The sequence below is a fragment of the Leguminivora glycinivorella genome, chromosome 16 (genome assembly GCF_023078275.1).
Source record: "Leguminivora glycinivorella isolate SPB_JAAS2020 chromosome 16, LegGlyc_1.1, whole genome shotgun sequence".
NCBI lineage: Eukaryota > Metazoa > Arthropoda > Insecta > Lepidoptera > Tortricidae > Leguminivora > Leguminivora glycinivorella.
In genome coordinates this window covers 12,194,039-12,215,698 of record NC_062986.1, presented here as the reverse complement: position 1 = coordinate 12,215,698, position 21,660 = coordinate 12,194,039, and the positions used below count along the sequence as shown (strand labels likewise).

General features: G+C 36.8%; 1 protein-coding gene across 1 annotated transcript; it reads left to right on the top strand.

The window, feature by feature from the left end:
* The first annotated feature begins 130 nt into the window (after nucleotides 1-130).
* On the top strand, nucleotides 131-21,109 carry LOC125234921 (myb-like protein X). The gene is made up of 19 exons (XM_048141344.1): nucleotides 131-354; nucleotides 1,318-1,429; nucleotides 1,858-1,973; nucleotides 2,051-2,115; nucleotides 2,194-3,552; nucleotides 4,157-4,220; nucleotides 6,823-6,912; nucleotides 7,678-7,808; nucleotides 8,116-8,191; nucleotides 8,458-8,544; nucleotides 8,969-9,015; nucleotides 9,797-9,885; nucleotides 10,306-10,480; nucleotides 12,552-12,741; nucleotides 13,247-13,425; nucleotides 14,377-14,557; nucleotides 17,761-19,292; nucleotides 19,712-19,841; nucleotides 21,082-21,109. The coding sequence occupies exons 1-19, from the start codon at nucleotides 347-349 to the stop codon at nucleotides 21,107-21,109; spliced, it is 4,659 nt and encodes a 1,552-aa protein (XP_047997301.1). The 5' UTR covers nucleotides 131-346.
* The last annotated feature ends 551 nt before the right edge of the window (nucleotides 21,110-21,660 follow it).

The window sequence follows — 21,660 nt, the reverse complement described above, 5'->3', positions numbered from 1 at the left end:
TTCTTTCATTCTTCTTCACTTAGTATCAATATTTGTAGTCTACTGCTTTTTTTCCCGATCTACTGGTTTTTTATTCATTTTTCTACTGTATACTTCAGATTCCGTCTGGCAACACTGGCAACAAGCGGCAGCGGCGGCGCAACGCAAGGAAAGTCGTTTACGCGTGTCAAGCAAAATCAAACAAAACGAAGCGTGAGTGAATTCCGTTCGTAAAGATTGAAAGGAAAACCCAATACGTATTTTCATCTAGAATGCCATTCAACAACTAAAACTGAAGATTTTAAAACTACAAAAGTCAACCGGCTTGGGAACATAAGGAAAACGCCTGCTGGAAGCGTCGTTCAAAATGTCAGGGTATGTTTTGATCGGATCACAAAATATTTCAGATTCCCAATTAATTACAAATAATTATTAAAGTTGATTGTAGTTTGTATAAGTTTTTAGTCAAATAGTTAAGTTACATTGCACAAAATGTGATTAAATTTGTGTGGTACACCGTAGTTGCACATAGTTACTAAAGCATATTTTGATGAAGTCATCAAATTTGATCCATTTCCCTATGAAATGTGACCAGTGGGATGTAACTCCACTCGAATTACAGCGTTAATGTTTTGTGTTGCTCCTATAGTTAACTATACGGTACATCTACCTACATTTTTTGTTTGTTGTTATTTGAAAAATCATTATACTTAGTAGTGAGAACTAGAAACCATGCCTGAGTTTTACTTTTGATTTCACTAAATTAACCATGATCCACATGAATCAACAAGTGGATATTTTAATGTATAACTAATCTCCAAGTGCCTCACTGTGAGAGTGAAGAAACTTGTAGAAGATGAATTGAACACCTAGTGACAGATTTTATTGTTAGTAGTTTTAACACTCTATTGTCTATTATCACTAGTTTGTAAAAGTCTTGTATCACACTTTTCCCCAAAGTTAAAACGCAGTAAGTCGCATTTATTACTTACTACAATTTTCTTTACATTGATATTTTCAAAGTAGTGATGACAATATTTTTAGATTCTATTAATATTTTTATGAGCAAGTGTATTGTGTAACTAGTGTACAGTGTCCCTATTTGTGAATAAAATAATTAATGCAAGCAACCCTTAACCCCTTGTGTGTGGATGTGTCAAAAATCGTGGGCTCCATGTAGAGCAAAAAAAATCGTTCTGGAAACAGGTGACCTAATTTTACGCACTGATCTGTGCTTGAGCATACAATGGCTTAAGAAAGATAGTGTTCAAGTTGATAATAACACAAACCTAACAGACAAAATAATATTAGAATGTATAAAAAAATCTGAAATTTCAGGAAATCATATACATTGCGTGAAATGAAATCAATAGTGGACTACCTAACAGAAAACCACTTGTATGATGGAACTAGGGGCCGAAAGATGTGGATGGATTTTGCAAATTCTAATGTAAGTAAACTTAAACCAATAATGTTTTTTTCAACTTTCTCTCTAACCAACTATTTTGTCTCAATGACCCAAAGTGAACATTGGCCTACGAAGCGAGATACTGCCATCTGTCCTGCTCCTGCGCTGCCTCTCAGTTCATTAAATTTCAAATAGATAGTCCAGCTGCAACCCTATCCTTATAGCAATCCTCATAAATTTGACAGTCAATGTTTGCATGGCTATGCAAATTGAACATGACCAAGTAGTAGTTAGAAAGGCCCTAAAAACTACTTAGTGCTATTTTTGGTAATTTCATGATTAACCCTTCGAGTCCCAGCGACATCATATGATGTCAGTAAAATATAAGTAAATACATATAGATGCTTGGGACTAGAAGGGTCAAAAATGTAACTGGAACAATTGTGCTATTTAATACCATCTTGTTTCAGAAAACAGTCAGAACCTGGCAGAGTCTGAAAGAGACATTCTTGAAAAGAATCCTGCCAGACATTACTAATCCATACTACAGATTAGACCCTGACCAGATATTAAGCTTCAAGCGAGGGTACTTCTTGTCTACATCGAGTTTTGTTTGATTGATTTATTTATTTATAGTATAACTTAAACATTTTTTTATTTCAGAATTAATCTTACACAGAAAGATAGAAAACTGGAATTGCGATCTGTGAACACATCTAAAACCAACGGTACAAAATCATTTTTGATCTAGTGCAGCAAATTCATTATAAAACTATTCAATGACATTGTTTCATATTATTTTCCAGGTGCAAATGATGAAAATGACCAGCCAAGTACTAGCAAAAAAGATACAGAAGAAAATGGTACAGGTGAGGATACACAATGTTCAAAAGTAGTTCACAACAGAGCATCCACTGAGACCCTTATACTTGATACATGTTACCAAACTGCTGATGACATGCAAAGTGATCTTGAAGACAATAAAGAACAAAATGAAGATAATGCAAACAAGTCAAAACCAGCATTAAAGTCTGTTCGGGATTTCATAGAATATACCGAACCTTTGACACCTATGCTGCAAGAGGTTTTGAATGATTTTGCAACAGATGAAGATTGTTCTGATGCTGATCCACCTATGCAAATAGATGAGAATTATGTAGCTCAAGAGGAAACATCAGATGCCCCAGAAAATCCTACTTCATCCCAGAGCATTCTGAAACCAAATAAAACACAATACACAGGCAAAATCACAATAACTGAAGAAAAGGTTAATGAACAAGATGGAAATACAAAACATGATCAAAATAATACTGACGAACCTGTAATAGTTCCTGATGACACAACATTTTCTCAACTGGAGGATGTCATGGTGTTAGTTGATGAAGCTCTTGCACAAGACATAGATAAGGAGCTAAGCAAAAAAATTGAAAGTCAAGATAAAGAAGCCAGTTCTAATCAGTCCATTCCAATGACTGACAGTTTACTTCCTAATAATCAAGAAGCTATCAAAAATCATACTACTATTGAAGGTCCATCACCATGTGATGAAAGTGGGCAAGGAACTAGAAAGGACAATGAGAGAGATTCAACTTCAAAAACCAATATGATTTCGGACGTGGAGCCAGAAAAAAAAGGTGAAGGACTCATTACAATTGATTCTAATGAAGAAAAGGCAAACAACAAGGAGACTACAAAAGAAAAACCTACACCTAAGAGTCCAAAATCTCCTAAAAAGTCTGTAAATGATGACAAAGTTCACGAAATACATTCAGACAGTAGCACTGGTAATAAAGATGTAGATTCAAAGGTTGAAAACCCATGTCTGAAAAGTGTTAGTTTATTTGATCAGTTGTCTACAGCTAAATATAGTGATTCAGATTCAAATAATAAAGAAAACGCCAATGACCAGCGAGAAGCGCAAGTGCAAAATTCTGCAGAATCTAAAAAGAATAAAGATCCAAGGAGTGGTGAAACTGAAATAAATGATCAAAATAATGAAAAACGAAATACCAAGAAGCAACCACAAGATGGTGTTATTCTTCTAAATTCCCGTACCACGTCTGAAAGTGTTGATGACTCTGATATCCACCATAGACCTCTTGCACGTTCATCTCTCAAAATTCAAAAGGATAAAAAATTAGCTAGCGTTTTTGGATATTCTAATGGTAAGTTCTCAAAAAAGTCGAGAGGTGTATGGATATCTCAGATATATGTGTATATATTATGTCATTTTATGCGAGCAATGTATGCTGAAGATATATCCTGGAATTTACAAGTATTATTTATTGTTAAAAATCACTGCAAAAAGGGAAACTCAAATTGGATGCGTGTTGTGTAAATTTTTATTGTATAAAATTGTTGAATCTGTTTATATGAATATCGTTATAAATATTACAGTATAGTTTGCCTTTTTCTAGATTTGTTCACAGATTTCTAACTTTTCGACATACTCCGAGTTTTGGGCGCGGGAACATTTTACAATACCTAGTAAAAATTTGCAGAAAACTATTTTTTTTTTAACTTCTATGCATAGTTGGAGAGCTTAGTACTTTTTTATACTTAGTACATAGTTTGATAATTATTTTACTATATGCAAAATCGTTCCTATACCCTTTAACCTTAGGGTATGCTTATAGCATGGTGTAATGGGTCATTAAACATCCATGCTTTACTAAACCAACTTTTAAATGTGATCGCTAACTCTCTCTCATAGTCAATGCGACAAAACTAACGATATCTTAGTGTTATGAATAATAGATTATTTTGCAGGTGACCTTCCTAAAAGCAGAAGACTGAACGGTGGTAAGAGAACTACCTCCCACCGTAAAATGCAGTAAGTTTTACATCCATCCATCAAACATTTTCATTCAATATTTTTATCCTTCACGAAAGTTTACATATGTTGCGGTATTTTGTCAATTGCAATATGAAAATTATAAGTTACTAGCTTTCGCCCGCGGCTTCGCTCGCGTTAGAAAGAGACAAAAAGTAGCCTATGTCACTCTCCATCCCTTCAACTCTCTTCACTTAAAAAATCACGTCAATTCGTCGCTCGGTTTTGCCGTGAAAGAAGGACAAACAAACAGACACACACACTTTCCCATTTATAAATATTAGTATGGATTTCTCCATTATCTTTCCTAGTTTCACTTTGAACACAATACCGAGCTACCAATTACAGTGAGGGCCTGATAAGATACCAAACTGCACCAAGTATTGAGCTCACTTCACTGTACTAAGGCATAGCCTGAGCAGAATATATGACTACGCGCTAATGTTGCGGAATTTCATTAGAACTATTTTTTTCATACTAAACTGGACTGTCACCGCATATTTACATCGAATAACAGGGGGGTTACCATGAAGTGCTAAAGCCGTTCAGTTTAGGTTGAGAGAAAGGGATGAAGCTATAGCAGTTCCATAGCTCCGTCCCTCTCTCTCAACCTAAACTGAACGGCTTTAGCACTTCATGGTAGCCCCCCAGTACCCTCTTTACAATAGTCATATATTTCTGGTCAGGCCCCGTAGCCGAATGTCTGGCTCTGTCGCGCCAATATGCAAGAGCGACAGAGATAGCTACGAAAGATAATATTATAGACTAGTTTCCTACTAGTCAAATCAGCTGCTTTTTAGTGTTCCGTAGTCAACTAGGAACCCTTATAGTTTCGCCATGTCTGTCCGTCCGTCCGTCCGTCCGTCCGCGGATAATCTCAGTAACCGTTAGCACTAGAATGCTGAAATTTGGTACCAATATGTATATCAATCACGCCGATAAAGTGCAAAAATAAAAAATGGAAAAAAAATGTTTTATTAGGGTACCCCCCCTACATGTAAAGTGGGGGCTGATTTTTTTTTTTTATTCCAACCCCAGCGTGTGATATATTGTTGGATAGGTATTCAAAAATGAATGAGGGTTTACTAAGATCGTTTTTTGATAATATTAATATTTTCGGAAATAATCGCTCCTAAAGGAAAAAAATGCGTCCCCCCCCCCCTCTAACTATTGAACCATATGTTTAAAAAATATGAAAAAAATCACAAAAGTAGAACTTTATAAAGACTTTCTAGGAAAATTGTTTTGAAATTGATAGGTTCAGTAGTTTTTGAGAAAAATACGGAAAACTACGGAACCCTACACTGAGCGTGGCCCGACACGCTCTTGGCCGGTTTTTAATAATTGTCAAAACGATTTAGTAATACTGTAATATGGAATTACTATGAAATACTTAGGAGTGACGTCACGGTCAATTCATTTACTTTATATCTTTCTCTTTGACTTATTCAATAGAAATTATGTTTAAACATAACTACTGTCCATATTTTTCTTCTAATAGGCGAGACGACAAAAAAAACTAATTAGTCCGTCAGGTAGATTATCAAAGAATTTTAGACACGTATTTTTTCTTGTTTTCTCGTAAACGAACAATTACGACGGTACAGTGCGTTGAAGTTTCGCGTGACGTCACGCCTAGGTACAATTTTTACTTAGAAGTGACATCACAAGCCCCCACTCCGGAACTTTGATGCTCTATATCTTTGTATTTTTACATTAATTAGAAAAAGCGAAAAATATGTGTTCAGTATTTTTGGACGATCTAACTGACGGACTAAACAGAATGTCATTTTTTTAATGTATTCGTCATCCCTGCATTTGGCTCATGTGGTGCTTTATTTCGTGCACTGCATAAAATATTTTTCCCCTCACTAGCTCGGAAACACGTGTTTTGTCGTTTTAATACCAGCGGGTAAAAACGCATTTTATCCACTAGTGGGTAAAGTAATTTGACCTTGAATAAAGTCAAATTAACTTTTTTTTTTTTAGTTTGAATAGGTAGACGTTTGACCACGATCACACCTGATGGTAAGTGATGATGCGGTCTACGGTGGATCACGCTTACCTATGAGATACCTATTTATAACTGCTTTAAAATTGATAAAAGTAGGTGAATCTAGTAATAAAGATGATTTACCAGCTGTGGAACTACTGGAAGCAGTGATAAACGTATTTTTTGCGTTGTAGTTTCCTCGCTAAAGTGAGGGGAAAAGTTTTGTGTTACACTCGGGTGCAAATGTATTTTACTTCTCGTGTGTTATAAAAAACTCGCAAGTTCAGGATTCTATTCTCGAACCACTCGCTTCGCTCGTGGTTCAACTATAGAATCCTTTCTCTTGCTCGTTTTTCAATTCCATTCTCGGTGTTAAAATACAAAATTGCCCCCTTGTATAACAAATAACTATTGTTTGAAGTATAGGAAACTAGCCTAGCGTTTCGTGAGCGTTTGTGCATTCAGCTACGCATACAACATGAGTGTCATGAGTATCGTGCGTTTGCGTTCCTCTAGTTGAATCTGTATTTAAAGCTAAAAAGTCAGGTGTATGTCTTTCTTCAATCCCAATATGGCTCAATAATTATATTTATGTTCATTTTATTACAGATCGGACTCCAGCGACTGGACGTCAACTAGCGACAGCGAGTACGTGTCGCCTCCGCACGGCAGGAGGAACAGATATGCTAGGAAATATCTGTAAGTTTAGTAAAATATTTCCACATTTCAAATTTTTATTGAAGATATATTACTACTTTGCTACACCTAGATTCCTAGACTCCTAGATTCCTAGTATGCAAATCAATATATTACTCTCTACCAAAGAGGATCGAGTATTATAGAGAGTTACTGTCAAAGTAAAATGTGTAATCACAGTGCATAGATAGACTACCATCTCTCAACACAAGCTTAAAACTTTTGAACCTCAGTTATGACAATTTGGCCCATATTCTTAGCTTGATATGTGTTAAAACGTCAAATATTAATATTAGCGCCATCTAGCCGAGCGTTCCCCAAAGGTGTAACGCCATCTTAGCCACCGCACCTTTTTCTCTATGGCTTTGATTTACGTTTTTTTCTTAGACCTTATCCGTCTATATACGGAGTTACATATGTCTTTGTCTCTACTAACGTTAAAAATTTAAAATTCTATTGGCGTCTTTGTGGTCGATAATTAAATAGTACTATGCAGGTATACTTTATTTTTGTGTGTTAAACTAAAGACACAGGTATTTTGTTGACGCCTCCTTGTAGTAATCTACAAAATGGGACTTTTTGCTTGGAAACGACACTTATCATGGACAGTGGTTTACATTTGACAGCCGAACAAGAAACGAAAAGAACTTTAACATAAAGTCGTATTATTAAAATTATCTTCACTTCTGTTTATGTAATGTAATACATTTTCAATATAATCAACATCTGTACTGTTATTGTAGACACCAACATTATCTTTTACCGTAGGAAACCGCGTTCAGCCCGAATAATGTCGCTAGATGAGGAAGGGGGCTTGTTCGTCATGCTGGGAAAGAAGGTGTATCCGCTGATCAAAGATGGCAAACTTGTCAAGAACTATGTCACTTTCTTGCCTGAGAGTAAGTTTAAATTTATTTATTGAAACTTTATTGCACAAAATATACATAAAAATTTACAAAAAGCGGGCTTAATCCTACTTTGTTTATTCAAACTATTTAGCACTGTTACAACAGAATATGATTTTATAGTAAATTTATATTTGTGTGAACAAAAGGCTAATACATATATGTACCAGTATTACCAGTAAGTATGGTGTAATCATGTAAACAGTTCTATGCATATTTTTATTTGTCTGCTTGGTAGAAAAACACAACACATTGTGTAGATGCTTACCCTATTTCTAAGCGATATTAATTTTCTTCACAGGTGATCCCGAGGAAGATGACTCCTATTGGAAATCCAAATATATCGAAGAGAGGAAACGAACGGACGAATTAAAAAAGTAAGCATTTTATCGTTTTAGATAAGTTTTGATAGCCTACCCCTCTGGGAAACAGGCGTGATTGTATGTATGTACAATCAACCAATTGGAACTCTAGGCCACTGTAGAACTATGTCATAGTGACGTCATAAATCAGATTGTAAGAAATCTCTTACGGCTTGTCATTTTGACATGGTTGTAGAGTGGCCTAGGGTTCCAATTGGTTGACTGTATGTATGAATTTAATAGCATTAGTAATATATTTACTGAAAATGTTATGTTTATAGGAAGCTTGGACACTCTAAGCCAAATGGCGTGCTAGATAAAGAAGAAAAAGAGAGTTCTATATCTGTATCTTCTGTCACTTCACCCCTGTAAGTATTTTGTTATAGTTATACAATTGGGTATGGGTATAGGCTAGTTTCATATACTTAAAATATTGTATTTTATGCAGTGCACAAAATAAAGCACCACATAATTCGTAGAAAAATATGGACAGTAGTTATGTTTAAACCAAAGACATATGTAACTGTGTATAGACGGATAAAGTCTAAGAAAAAAACGTACCTCAAAGCCCTAGAAAAAAAGGTACGGTGGCCTAGATAGCGTTACACCTTTGGAGAACGCTCGGCTAGATGGCGCTAATATTAATATTTGACATTTTAACACATATCAAGCTAACAATATGGATAGTTAGTGATCTTTGCGACAAATCCAGAGGGCCAAGTAAAAAAAAAAACTGAATTCCATTATAATGTATTAACATCAGAAACTTCAGAGAGATTTATTATCTTTCAGAACTGAAAATCGTGCAAGATTACCGAGCCGGCAAGAAAGTATTCAAGGTATGGATCCAATGCAATGGTCAAGCATTTTTAAGTTATACAACGAAGTTACTTTGATTAATTCCTGTCACAGACCAACCCCTATAGACATCCATTACAAGACGACTCGCGGTCACCATCAGCAGCCTTACTTGTATTTGCCATGATATAAGCGCGGGCGCTCGCCGTGCCCGATCAGTAACGACCAAGTAACCGACCCGAAAGCAGCTCGTGTTTTTCGCAATAAAAAAATTGAAAAAGGGTATTTTGATGCCTTAAAGATACCTATAGTGTGAAATGGTGTGGAAAGGTAACAAGAAGATCAAATTTAAAAACAGACGGTATTACATTCCACAAATAAGTCATATTTATAATTTATTCAGAGCCGGCATAGGTCAACTTACACTGGCTATTTACGCGACTCCCTTTTCATCTGGCGCGACTGCCTGCCGTCCTTGAAACGACCAATCGCAGCGCGCTAAACACATTCCCCTCCCGCTCCTCGCGCCCCAAGCACTGGTGATTTGTAGCACGCACAAAATTTACAATATTGGCACTCTATAGCAGGTTCTCTGTGATTCCTGCATAACCGACGACCGGTCTGGCGCAGTCGGTAGTGACCCTGCCTGCTGCGCCGCGGTCCCGGGTTCGAATCCCGCTAGGGGCATTTATTTGTGTGATGAGCACAGATATTTGTTCCTGAGTCATGGATGTTTTCTATGTATATAAGTATTTATATTATATATATATATATATATCGTTGCCTGAGTACCCACAACACAAGCCTTCAATTTTGTTTCAGGCAACGAAGTAATGCGACGATATAGCGGGGTGATGGAAAAACCGGTCAGCAAAGAAACGTTAAAAATCAAGTTCACTAAAAATGATCAAGTAAGTCGAATCTATGTTCAACCAGAAGAATGAATGAATGAAATTAATTATATCATGAACCTTGTCAGAATGGTGTATGAAAGTTGATATTGTATATATTATGTATTTCGTTAGTTTTGTTTTATATATTTTGTTCGGATGTAGTAACAACGTCAGTTGACCAAAGAGTTATTGAGCAGAAATACTAACCCTCTTATTCATAAAAAAAATACTGAACTGATTAGTCAAAATGTTTTTGTCCCTTTCTCATAAATACATAAGTTAACATGACAGATAATGACAAACAATTATTAGCTAATTCAGGTTTATAAAGCGTTTGTATAGAATATTCGTATAATATATTTGAAGTAACAGACACGCTAAATTTCTAGCTGATTTTTCATTGCGCTTCGTCTAAGATGTATCAATTTAAATTTTAAGGAAGTACAACTAGAGGGTCACTGGCAACACATCAACCCGGTTCTTGCCCAAGTGGTGTCCATCTTACACAAGGATTCAGACAAAAAAGCTGACACCGTCACTTGTGTGGAACTGTCGAGTGGCAACACTACGCCTGTCACACCTAATATACCTACTGCGGCACCCATGGATACAGGTAACAAAACATTTTTCCCCTCACTAGCTCGGAAACACGTGTTTTGTCCTTTAATACCAGCGGGTAAAAACGCATTTTATCCACTAGTGGGTAAAGTAATTTGACCTTGAATAAAGTCAAATTAACTGCTTTAAAATTGATAAAAGTAGGTGAATTTAGTAATAATGATGATTAACCACCAGGGAACTACTGGAAGCAGTGATAAACGCATTTTTTGCGTTGTAGTTTCCTCGCTATAGTGAGGGGAAAAGTTTTGTGTTACACTCGGGTGCAAATGTATTTTACTTCTCGTGTGTTAAAAAACTCGCAAGTTCAGGATTCTATTCTCGAACCACTCGCTTCGCTCGTGGTTCAACTACAGAATCCTTTCACTTGCTCGTTTTTCAATTACACACTCGGCGTTAAAATACAACTTTGCCCCCTTGTATAACAAATAACTATTATTAGGTACACCAGGTCCCGTAGCCGAATGGCATTTCTGCGACGCGAAACGCCACCGAAACGCCGGAGATATGTAGTCTGGCTCTGTCGCGCCCATACGCAAGAGCGACAGAGATAGATAGCTACGAAAGAGATATTATCGTGAGCGTTTGTGCATTCGGCTACGCACACTGGTTATGTAAAGTGGAGAAGACTGAGCAGAAAGCGGACCTGCTACGAATATCGGGGATTTAATATAAAGATAAGCCAATAAAGTATAAACCAGATGCTATACATTTTTTTATGTGCAAAAAGTCTGGGGTTTTTATTACTTGTTAGCGTTTTCACATTATCTGATCCGATATCGGATGTCGGACCGATATTCCATACATTAGGCGCCATCTTGGATTTTTTCCATTGAAATCCTTCCGACATCCGGTATCGGATCGGATAATGTGAAAACGGCCTAAGAGCAGTGGCAGCGTCACTAACTCACTACGTAGATACGTCGAATTTTTATTGGAATTTGACATTTGGAGCATCCATACTCTCTGGCTTGGCAAGCTATAGAGTAAGATGATCCAGATGAGAAAAATTATATATTTTATTATTTTATTATTTATTTTTATTATTTAGTGGCACTGAAGCTTTAGTAGTTTCATGTGCTCTGCCTACCCCTTCATGGGATACAGGCGTGATTGTATGTATGTATGTATGTATTATTTATTGTTCAGAACACATACAGTAATATATCAAATACATAGGTAGCAAACATGTAATAAGGGATAAAAGACCTGGAGGTTCATAAATGTTTTAAAAAGTAGGTACATCAAAAACATGCAAATGCGTCGTTGCGAGGAGAAAACATATGATAAATTTACTTTTCTCAAACATGGTATGAAATATTGATGTTATGTGCCTTATAATTGGCAGCGAAGTATGACGTTGCAGGTGCGGCTAGGACGATTGATAGATAATGGAATTTCATACAAACCTTGCAGGCCAAGGCCGGCAAAGTCTTCTTTTTTAATTTCCAAACACAGATAATTGTGACATAACATCCAGGTATTTAGCCAATTAAAAAAAAAACTATAAGGGGCTTTATAGACGTGCCGACTGCAACTGGTACGGGCCCTAGACAATATTTGATTTTGGGTGCGTTTTCATACAAAACAAAATTTTTCGTTTTTTTTTTTAATTTTTTGTTTTTTTATAGGCGTATACGGGGTATTAAAGGGGAACGAAAATTCGATTATTTTTGCGCTGTATCTCCTAGACGCACCGTTTAGGAGATACAGCCATCCAAAATTACTATTTTCAGTAGACTTTATTTATTTCATACCATGTTTGAGAAAAGCACTATACATACCTTGGCGGGAAATATAGGTCTGAGGCGGGCAACCCCATTTGTCCCGGCCTATGTAGTAATGTACTATTAACAACAAAAGTTTTGATCTAATATGTCCTTTTAAAGCTGGAAGTGAATGCATAAATGGATGGATGTCATAGAAATACTCATTGTAATTTTTGGATACACGTTTGAAAAAAGTATGCCTAGAATAATTAGTACGTGCGAAACTCACATAAAACAAATTACGAGAATTATGTCACAAGTTTTGTTAAAGTTAAAATTTTCTTGTTTCTGTTTTAGGAGTACACGATAAAGTGAACGAGTTAGAATCAGCAATATTTAAAGAGATAGAAGAGAAAGATCAAAAAGAAGAGGAAGTACATTCAGTTGAGGAACCAAAGGAAAATAAGGAGAAGACTATGCCAGCTGATAACGCGGAAGTTAAGGATGCTCAAGAAAATGCTGAAGGGAAATCTAATATTACACAAAGGTATTATTTTAAAGAAAACAACTTTTTTTATTACTATTACAAATGGGCTTACTCTTGGCCACAGACTAGCCAAAGGCAAAGACGTCCGGAAAAGAGAAGAAAACTTTTTGATTACTAAGTGATTTCTTTAACGCTGGGGTACTCCGGCAAACTATCGCGATTTAATTTTATAGGCTAGTTAAGTGTACTTAAAATATTTTATGCAGTGCACGAAATAAAGCACCACATATTTAGAAGATAAACATGGACAGTAGTTATGTTTAAACATAATTTCTATTTAATAAGTCAAAGAGAAAGATATAAAGTAAATGAATTGACCGTGACGTCACTCCTCAGTATTTCATAGAAATTCTATATTAGCAAACCGTTTTGACAGTTCTTAAAAAAAAGCTGATTTGACTAGTAGGAAACTAGCCTATTATACTCTCGTTTGCAATATTTAACTTACGCCCTTGCACTATTATTTATTGTAGGCAAGGTTTCTTTTATGCTTATTATTTTTTAGGAAAAAACGGGGCAGACCAAAAAGAGAGGTTTCACCAGCAGTTGTCACACAGAGCCCGGCTAAAAAACCTAAAAAGTCTGTAGAGCTAAGTAAAATAGTTGAAGAAGTCAAAGCTCAAGAAGTTGATAACAGGACACCAAATGCCAGGCCAGTAAGGTCCCCTAGGAAACTATTAAATGGTATGTATCCATACTAATATTTATTATAACAACCAATCCAACACTAACCAATCTTGCACTTCATGGTTAAACATGGTTAACGCTCCTATCGACACTTTAGCCATGATCACTATTTATTTTTTTGCACGCGTAATAATTAAAGGTACAGCCCGTCGCCACTGTTAGTGAGGGGTGCGGGGCGGGGCAGAGAAATGAAATACGTGCGTCTCGCGTAGGTGCATCTATTCGACTAATTTGCATGCGGGCGCAGCCGCACTCTTATACTAACAATTATAAATGGGAAAGTGTGTGTCTGTTTGTTTGTCTGTCTTTCACGGCAAAACGGAACTACTAATTGAAGTGATTTTTCAAGTGGAGATAGTTGAATGGATGGACATATGCAACCTATTGTTTCTCTCTAACTCCATCACACTTCCCTAAAATGAGGGGTGAAAACTTGTATGAAGCCTTCGCAATTTTTCAATTTAACGCAAGCGTTACCTATGCATGCAGCTTGCTTGTTGTTTTCTATTGTCCGATTCCTAGTTAGAATTTTGCTAAGCCACAATTGGCCCGCCACTTTATAACGCGGATCATCCAGTTAAAAGGTTACTCGAAATATTTTTTTTTTTACGCACTAGTGCGAGAAGTGGTTCATTATATGCCAGGTCGAAACTTCGGATGGCCATCTGTACTGAAAAACGTCGTACGATACTCGTGCGAAAAAGAAATTCGTAACTTGTGTCAATTTAAAACATATATATTATTTATTATTTAAAACACTCCCTCGGTCGTGTTTTAATTTATCGCCACTCGTTTCAAACTTCCTTTCTTTCGCACTTGTATCGTAATGTACTATACTAATACTAACCAATAGTTAACAATAACAACTTTCGAAAAACACACTGAAATGTGAGCGTTATTATCAATGCCATGACAGATTCCCAAATCAAATATTACGTATTATTTCAGGCATTACACCAAAAGCCAGAACAACTAGAAAATCATCAGCAAAAGCACAACAAGAGGCACCCGTAGAAACTGTACCAACTCCAGTAATCGAAGAGAATGACGATGATGAGGTCCGCTACAAGTTTCCATCGCCGGTGCCTGAAGAACAGACCGCTAAGGCGAAAACCAGTCCAAAGAAGCTGTAAGTAGTTTTAATAAACTTTCGAGAGACACTGACATATTAAATACACAGGGTGATTTTTTGTGTACCTACTAGCCTAACTTTGCATAGTGACTTTTGAGGTCATAATGAACAGCTTTTACTATCAGACAGATGTTGAAATTGCAAAACTAAATTTGGCTGTATTTCAGCATTGGCACAGTATAAGGAATATTCAGTAGTTAATCTCCGGCAGGTAGATGCGGGCGGTCTCTACTGCGCAAGGTCACGCAGGGTTGAACAAAATTACTATAAAGTTAATCAATCAACTTCGTACAAAGTAAGTTGTTGTTATCTAATAGGTACTATTAGGTAACTGTAAGTATTAGTATAACAATACCACACCAGTCAATATTGAATACACAAAAAAATATTATTCATATATTAGTCTCATAAGCGCAATACTAGATTGTGTAACGATCCCGAGCAAAATGAGATATTCACGGGGACGGTTTTTCACATCACGTATGTGGTAATTTATATGTTATACTTAGATATTATTTAAAACAAAAACGCACTTTCTACTACGTACCATTCAAGTAGGTACGTGTTTTTTTCTTAAATACTGACGAAATAGTATTTACATAAAATGTCTGAATAGATGATTCCACAATATTTAAGTAGGTACCAAACTTTCGAGATAAGATAGATCGCATCATCTACCTAAATAAAAAACAAGTATTTGGTTGCAAAGTACCTAATTAATGTCGTTACAGGTAAATCCTTATTGATTTTAATGCATCACTATATCTCACTTTTACCTAACGCTGCAAAAATATAAGTATAAAAACCACTTACTTTTCTGGAAGTCTAGGAATTGTGAAGAATGTTATATCCGGATTTTTAGAACTGTTCTCCATACATCCATAAACACTACAGTAACGAAATGACCTCGGCACTGACGTCATTTTCACACACACATCAAAACAGCGCGCAAACGCGGCCCCGACTGTCCAGCCCAATAATTACCAGTTTCGCATGTTTTCGCTGCATGCGAGGGGTGGGAGGGGGACACACCGCGCGGCGTGAAGTTTGTAAGAAGAGTTATTACTGGTTTATACTGTGGTATTGGCCTCATAAAGTTGTACATTGTGACCTAAAAAGTCACTATGCAAAGTTTGGCCAGTTCTTGCAAAATCAACCTGTATAAAACGTATGTCGAATCGAGCTATGTTCGACTTTATACGTGAGTGACTCGGTTTTATATATTTAATAAGCAGTAGGTCGATCTTGTCGGTAAGACTGTGCAAATAGGGAACGTGCGTGAACTTAGAGGGTAGCACAAGGCCCTATTGTTTATTCCGATGTTAAAAAGTTGCCTGTTAAGACTAAAAGATGGCACTCTCCTGTGCGCGTGAACTAGGTGGCGGCACCTGCTTAGTCGTTAATTGTTTATGTTAAGTACAAGTTTTTATTTAGGCCCCTAATACGCACGGTCCCTAAGTAAAATAAACTTGTAAAGGGTAAAAGTAAATACCCACAGGTACTGACTGCAGCATAGAATTGCAGCGTTAAATCAAATGTATACACATTATGTATTTAGTAATGAAAGTTGTCAATGAAGACTGGTATTTTATATAGTCTGCTCGACCCTATAATGGAATTACATAGATCAGAAAATGGGTACTTTAAAATTCAGCCTATCCTAATGATATCTATTATCTTGTATCAATTTTATTTCTTAATCTTTAAACATGTTTTTCTTTTTATTAATCTTTTAGAGTGCCTATTTGCTGAACAATAAGGGAAATAACTCAGCAAGGTTTTGGTATAAATTAATCCGTCATCTTGTGTTATTCTTTATTTACATTATATTATAATATAGAATATATTTTATACATAGAAAAATCGAAATCATTTCTCTATTCTTTACTTGTGAAAGAAATGTTTCGTATGTCTCAAACATGAAAAATACTTGTACATATAATATAACATACTGTTATTTTGTTAAAAGTATGAATATGAATGGGAGCAGGTGTTTCATTTGGATCAATAAACACTTGCTAAAGTAATCGTGTATTTATTTACAGTAGTTTAAGACTTCATATTAACCTAGCTGTTCTTTTGCTATAGAAATAACTTTATAAGACGGTAAAATGTCTTTTTTATTGAAAGTTCGAAATAAGTATCAATTGATCATAGTTTGACTTCTTAGTAGCTTGGCTGGATTGGTATGACATATTTATGTATAATTATTTATAACAATACCTATTATAAATGGGTAAAGTGATATATGATTTTGAAAATATCAAGGGCAGATAAGAGACGTAGTGTGAGTATATCTCGTGTAATATTCATCATCCACCATATTTGCCCTGCTGCTTCCCTCACTACCACTGGTAGATTGTTTGGTCGAGGTATTAGTACTATTAGACAAACCTGCTCAAAAATAACTAATTAGGCTGGTTTTAATGTCACGCGGACTGATCCGCACCGGACTAATAAGTATTAAATTCAGGGAGCGTTTTAGAGTAACGCGGACGACAACATCAACTTCATACAAATTGGCCGTGCGGATCGCTCCTCGTGACACTAAAACCAGCCTTGGATTCTACAATCGCCATTATACATCTCGGAGGTGTTCAAAAATACCTCAAAGGTAATTTAACTCACAGCTCATATGAATTCAGCACAGTTGTGGGGAACCAAACTAGTGATCAATATTATACTTACCGCAATATCAAGTGGCGACTGATGTTATAGTACTATCTCTCTCTATCGCACTGGGTCTTCATTATCATGAAAGAGGTAGCAATATGACTTCAGTCGCCAGTTGGTATTGCGGCGAGTATTAGTAATATAGCTTTAATTGTTGTGTGACCCTGCTTCCATTGTGATCCGCATGCACACACATATATCACGATAATGTCTTATTCATGCTTGCACACACTCATATTCTTTTAACTAAGGATAAGTTAACCCAAGGTCATCATATCACGCTTATGAATTTAAGATTGATTTTTAACGACATGACAACGAATTCCAGAGTCTAATATTTTACTATTCCCTAGTAGACTTTGGGAAACTGGTTTGAAAGTACATCACTTTTTTTTAATTCAGTACTTGACTGTACACCAGCAAAACGCCGTTATTTCTTAATATAACACTTTTTTTAAATAATTGCATCTCTGCATATAACCGCATGGCCTTGTGTGTGTAAACCCGATTCTCTTTTGTCCACACAGCTTACCTAACATCGCATCACCCGAAAGCTTATCCCACCACTCTGCAACTAGTAGCCAAGGTTACCTAGACTCCGACACTAGCCCATTCAAAATAAACTTCAGAAGAAAAAGACGACTAAGCGTCTCCACTGTATCTCTTAAGAGCAGAAAAATGAAACGCAAACAAAGGAGCAGATCATATCCCCTGCTAAGACATATATTTAGTGATAGCGATTCATCCTGTACTATCACCTTCAAAACTTCTAGAAAAGAACAGTCTACCATCAACTCTGAGGTCTATAGATCTGATTCTTACCAATTTCTTATGCCGCGATCTCAGTCTATGAACATACTGGAAAAGATAGAAGAGGCGAACGGTAACGAAACGGAGGCGCTGGCGAATGAAATCCGTAACCTTCGCGACGAGATTATGAAAGCTAATGACTCAATAAATAAGACTGATCCAGCCAGCTCCAGTATACTATCTCTTCCTCTCTCCCCAGAACTATCATACGTTGAGAATTTATCAGTAAGCAAAAGCGCTATTGCGGAAGTAAACGACCACCCGACAATCAATGAGATGGAGAGCAATACTGCGCAGAAGACTTGCAATAATAAATATCTCATGTCTGAAGTAGATGTTTCCATGCCTCTCATGAACCAGGATTGCGATCTGCAAGAAAAATACAGAAAGCACATAATGGCCGCTATGAGTATATTATCCGATGCTCCAAATTCTGCTGGACGGAATTTGTCAAATAACTCAAGCATGAGAATGTCTATAACATCCGAATCTATCTTGAAAACTTATTCTGGTCTCAACGTTGAATCGTCAGACTCTCTAGATAGAAGACTTGAGCAACTGCTTTTGGAAAGCGCTCAAAAACCGGCGAAAGAGGAAGAAAAGATGGAAGTAGATACACAAGTAAAGAAAAGGGGTTCTAGAAAACGATGTTCAACGCCCCATAAGAAAAACGCTGTTCATAACAAAAAGAAGGTCAATCAAGAACCAGTTATTGTAGAAGAATCCAAAGTTCGCTGTTCTCGCGGTGGTAGAAGATCATGCCCGCCTTCCGTCAATATTGTTTACTGCGAACAAAATGTACCAGACAACCTAGAAATCAATATACAAGATGAAAGAATTGACGTCACTGCGGTCAACAAAAAGCCACGAATCAAAAAAGATGTCATCAAAGTCAAAATAACAAAACCTCAAAAGAAAAAGTCTCCTAAAAAGAAGCAGAATATTAGTCGCGGATCGAATACAGAAGGAGATAACGAGTCTGGTGTGTTCTTGCACGGATTTGACGATAGTAGCGAACTTATACACAACCATACGGAGACTTGCCTTCAAATCGGAGACTGTATGAACCAAGATGACTCCGACAGTGTAGAGTTTATAGATACGACCTCCAAATCTATAATATCTCTGACGTCCTCTGTGGCTTCCGAGAACAAAGAGAATTTGGGTGGGAATTCGACAATGGAAAGTAGCAAAACAACAGCTGAGCTGTATTGTGATAACGCACAGTGTGCAACAGATCTGCGTGAAGGTAAGATTTAGTATCTTTAGTAATTTTCATAACACTGATATTTTTTATTGCCTATGCAGCTCTGTCCCAGACAATTTAAACTGTAATTAATAGATTGAAGGTATAAATTTTGATAACGGCGTTCCAGGGGTTAATAAATGGATTGCTTCGGCAAACGGGGCAAGTGACTCTATTCTCTAACACCATGTTTAGTAAAAATACGAATAACTTGTCTTGCAATTTGCCTAGTTGTTGCTAATAGTGCCGATAGCACGAAATGAAGTACATAGCTACTTAGTTTATCTAAAAAGGTTTTTTGGACCAGGCTCCATACAAAATTGTCATTTTAGATAGTCTTTTAAATACCAGTACCCAAAATACTCAAAGTATAATGCCGTATCGTAATTTTACGAACTTTATTTCGAACATTATCTCGACAGCCAGAGCAACAGAGGTCCGAAGCGCAGACAGCGGCAACACGATGTATTTCACTCCATTCTCGAGCCGCTGCAACAGCGCTCTCACCGAGGACCTCTCGCCGCCTCTCCCCAAACCTCGCGCCTCCAAGTGGTACTCTATATCCCTTCAGGTGGCGAAATCCGGGAGCCGACCGCACGTAAAGTGGCAGGTAACCGGGAGCCGGACTTGAAATAAAAAGCTGTTGAGTGGCAAGGATACCGATAAAATGACAGAAAAAGTTTACCCTTGAGTGGCGGGGCCCTCACGGGTGGTCATCGCGAATGTCACTTGTGTTACAAAAATTATAATTTCTCAAAAAGTGTAGGGATGTTGTGCATAAACCATATATCACTGGATTCATTATGAAACGGCTAAAATCATTCCATAGCAAAAAAATACATTCCATTTATGTGAATTTTGCTAGACTCGATCAAATATCAGGTGGCTACGTTTTCCACTTCCATGTATTAAAGTAACTTTATTTAGGAAAACAAACAGTAAATTGTATAAAAAAGTAATTCAGGGACTTAAATATACATTTATTTACACTTATATCCCTTTTTTTAACATATTACAGTACAATTTTTGCAAAAAGACGGTTTTTAAACACGTGTCTCAAATATGGCAGGCGGTTGGTCCAATCAAATTGGGTCATATTTCAAGCTGTTTTGAAGTTGAGGGTGTTGGACCTTTACTGAATGCCGTCCTTGTTTAGTGACGAATGGTTCGTGCAAGTGTGAGGAAGCTAGATACAGTTTTAGACGGTTTTATTTATATATTTAGGTATATCGTCGCACGGGGTCCGGGAGCCGGTCCCTGCCACTTATCGGCTTGTTTTTCCCAGAGTCCGGCTCCCGGCGCCTGCCACTTAACGGAATGTTTTATAAAACGACCGTGCCACTTATCCCCTATGCAACTTGTAGCTCCGCCACCTGAAGGGTTAAACGAGTGTAACATTTTGTATAGACGTAAGACGCCCCAGGCGACGTGTCGCGATATGCGTCGGCTGTGTGTGGATAGTCCCTTAGGCCTACAGGAGACTTAGAAGAAATTATTGTACATATTAAATTAAATTACTTATCACTATCAGACTCTTATGTACATCATTAGTGTAACTATTAAGTATCATATAAAGTAAGTCTGGTGTTCTTTCCTACTATAACGGCACTTCAGGTCACTAGCAAGAACTGATCAATAAGTTCATATCAGCGGCGTGTAAAGCTTGACCAGAAATATATGACTACCATATTGCGGAATTTCAGCACAACTATTTTCTTCATATTATACTGAACTGTCACCCCATACATCAAAATAACAGAGCCCTCGTGACAATAGTCCTATTTCTGGTCAGGCTTTTTAAGGAGGGGGTACAAGCATGACACTTACTTTTTTAATAAAAGCAACTGAAAGTGCTCTATCGTATATTTTCGTGAATGCTGACTAGGAATATACTTCCAAAAACTCAATGGCTGTGAGCGTCAGGACCCCTGGACCACTACAGATATTTGATGTTTAGTACATACTAAAATTTAGTACCTATTTGATACTATTTGGTACCTGAGTACATATATTTGGTACCTCCACTGATATCGAAAAATCGAGCGAATAAAGTGGCCAGACATTCTGACGTCAGGATGTCTGGACCATTTTTGGTTTACATAGTTCTAGACAACACTACTAATTGATATCTTAGTCAATATTTACTACCTATTTGGTACCTGTCAATATATTTTTTTCAAATTTTTTTGGCTTACCAGAAAAAAGTTATGATGGAATTTAAAGTTGAAAACTAGTGTAATTACACTAATTACTTTTATATTTCGACTATATTAATGCCACTAGTCAGTAGAGATGATGTGCGAGTGCCTAAAAATAAATTCCTATTTAAGTTGACGCGCAGGAGGGCAGGCGGATTTGCCTCTATTCTTTT

Coding starts and splice junctions, on each gene's coding strand:
- LOC125234921 (XM_048141344.1), top strand. Junction 4,221..6,822: donor ACCTCCCACCGTAAAATGCA/GTAAGTTTTACA, acceptor ATTTTATTACAG/ATCGGACTCCAGCGACTGGA. Junction 19,842..21,081: donor AAACCTCGCGCCTCCAAGTG/GTACTCTATATC, acceptor ATTTCTGGTCAG/GCTTTTTAAGGAGGGGGTAC.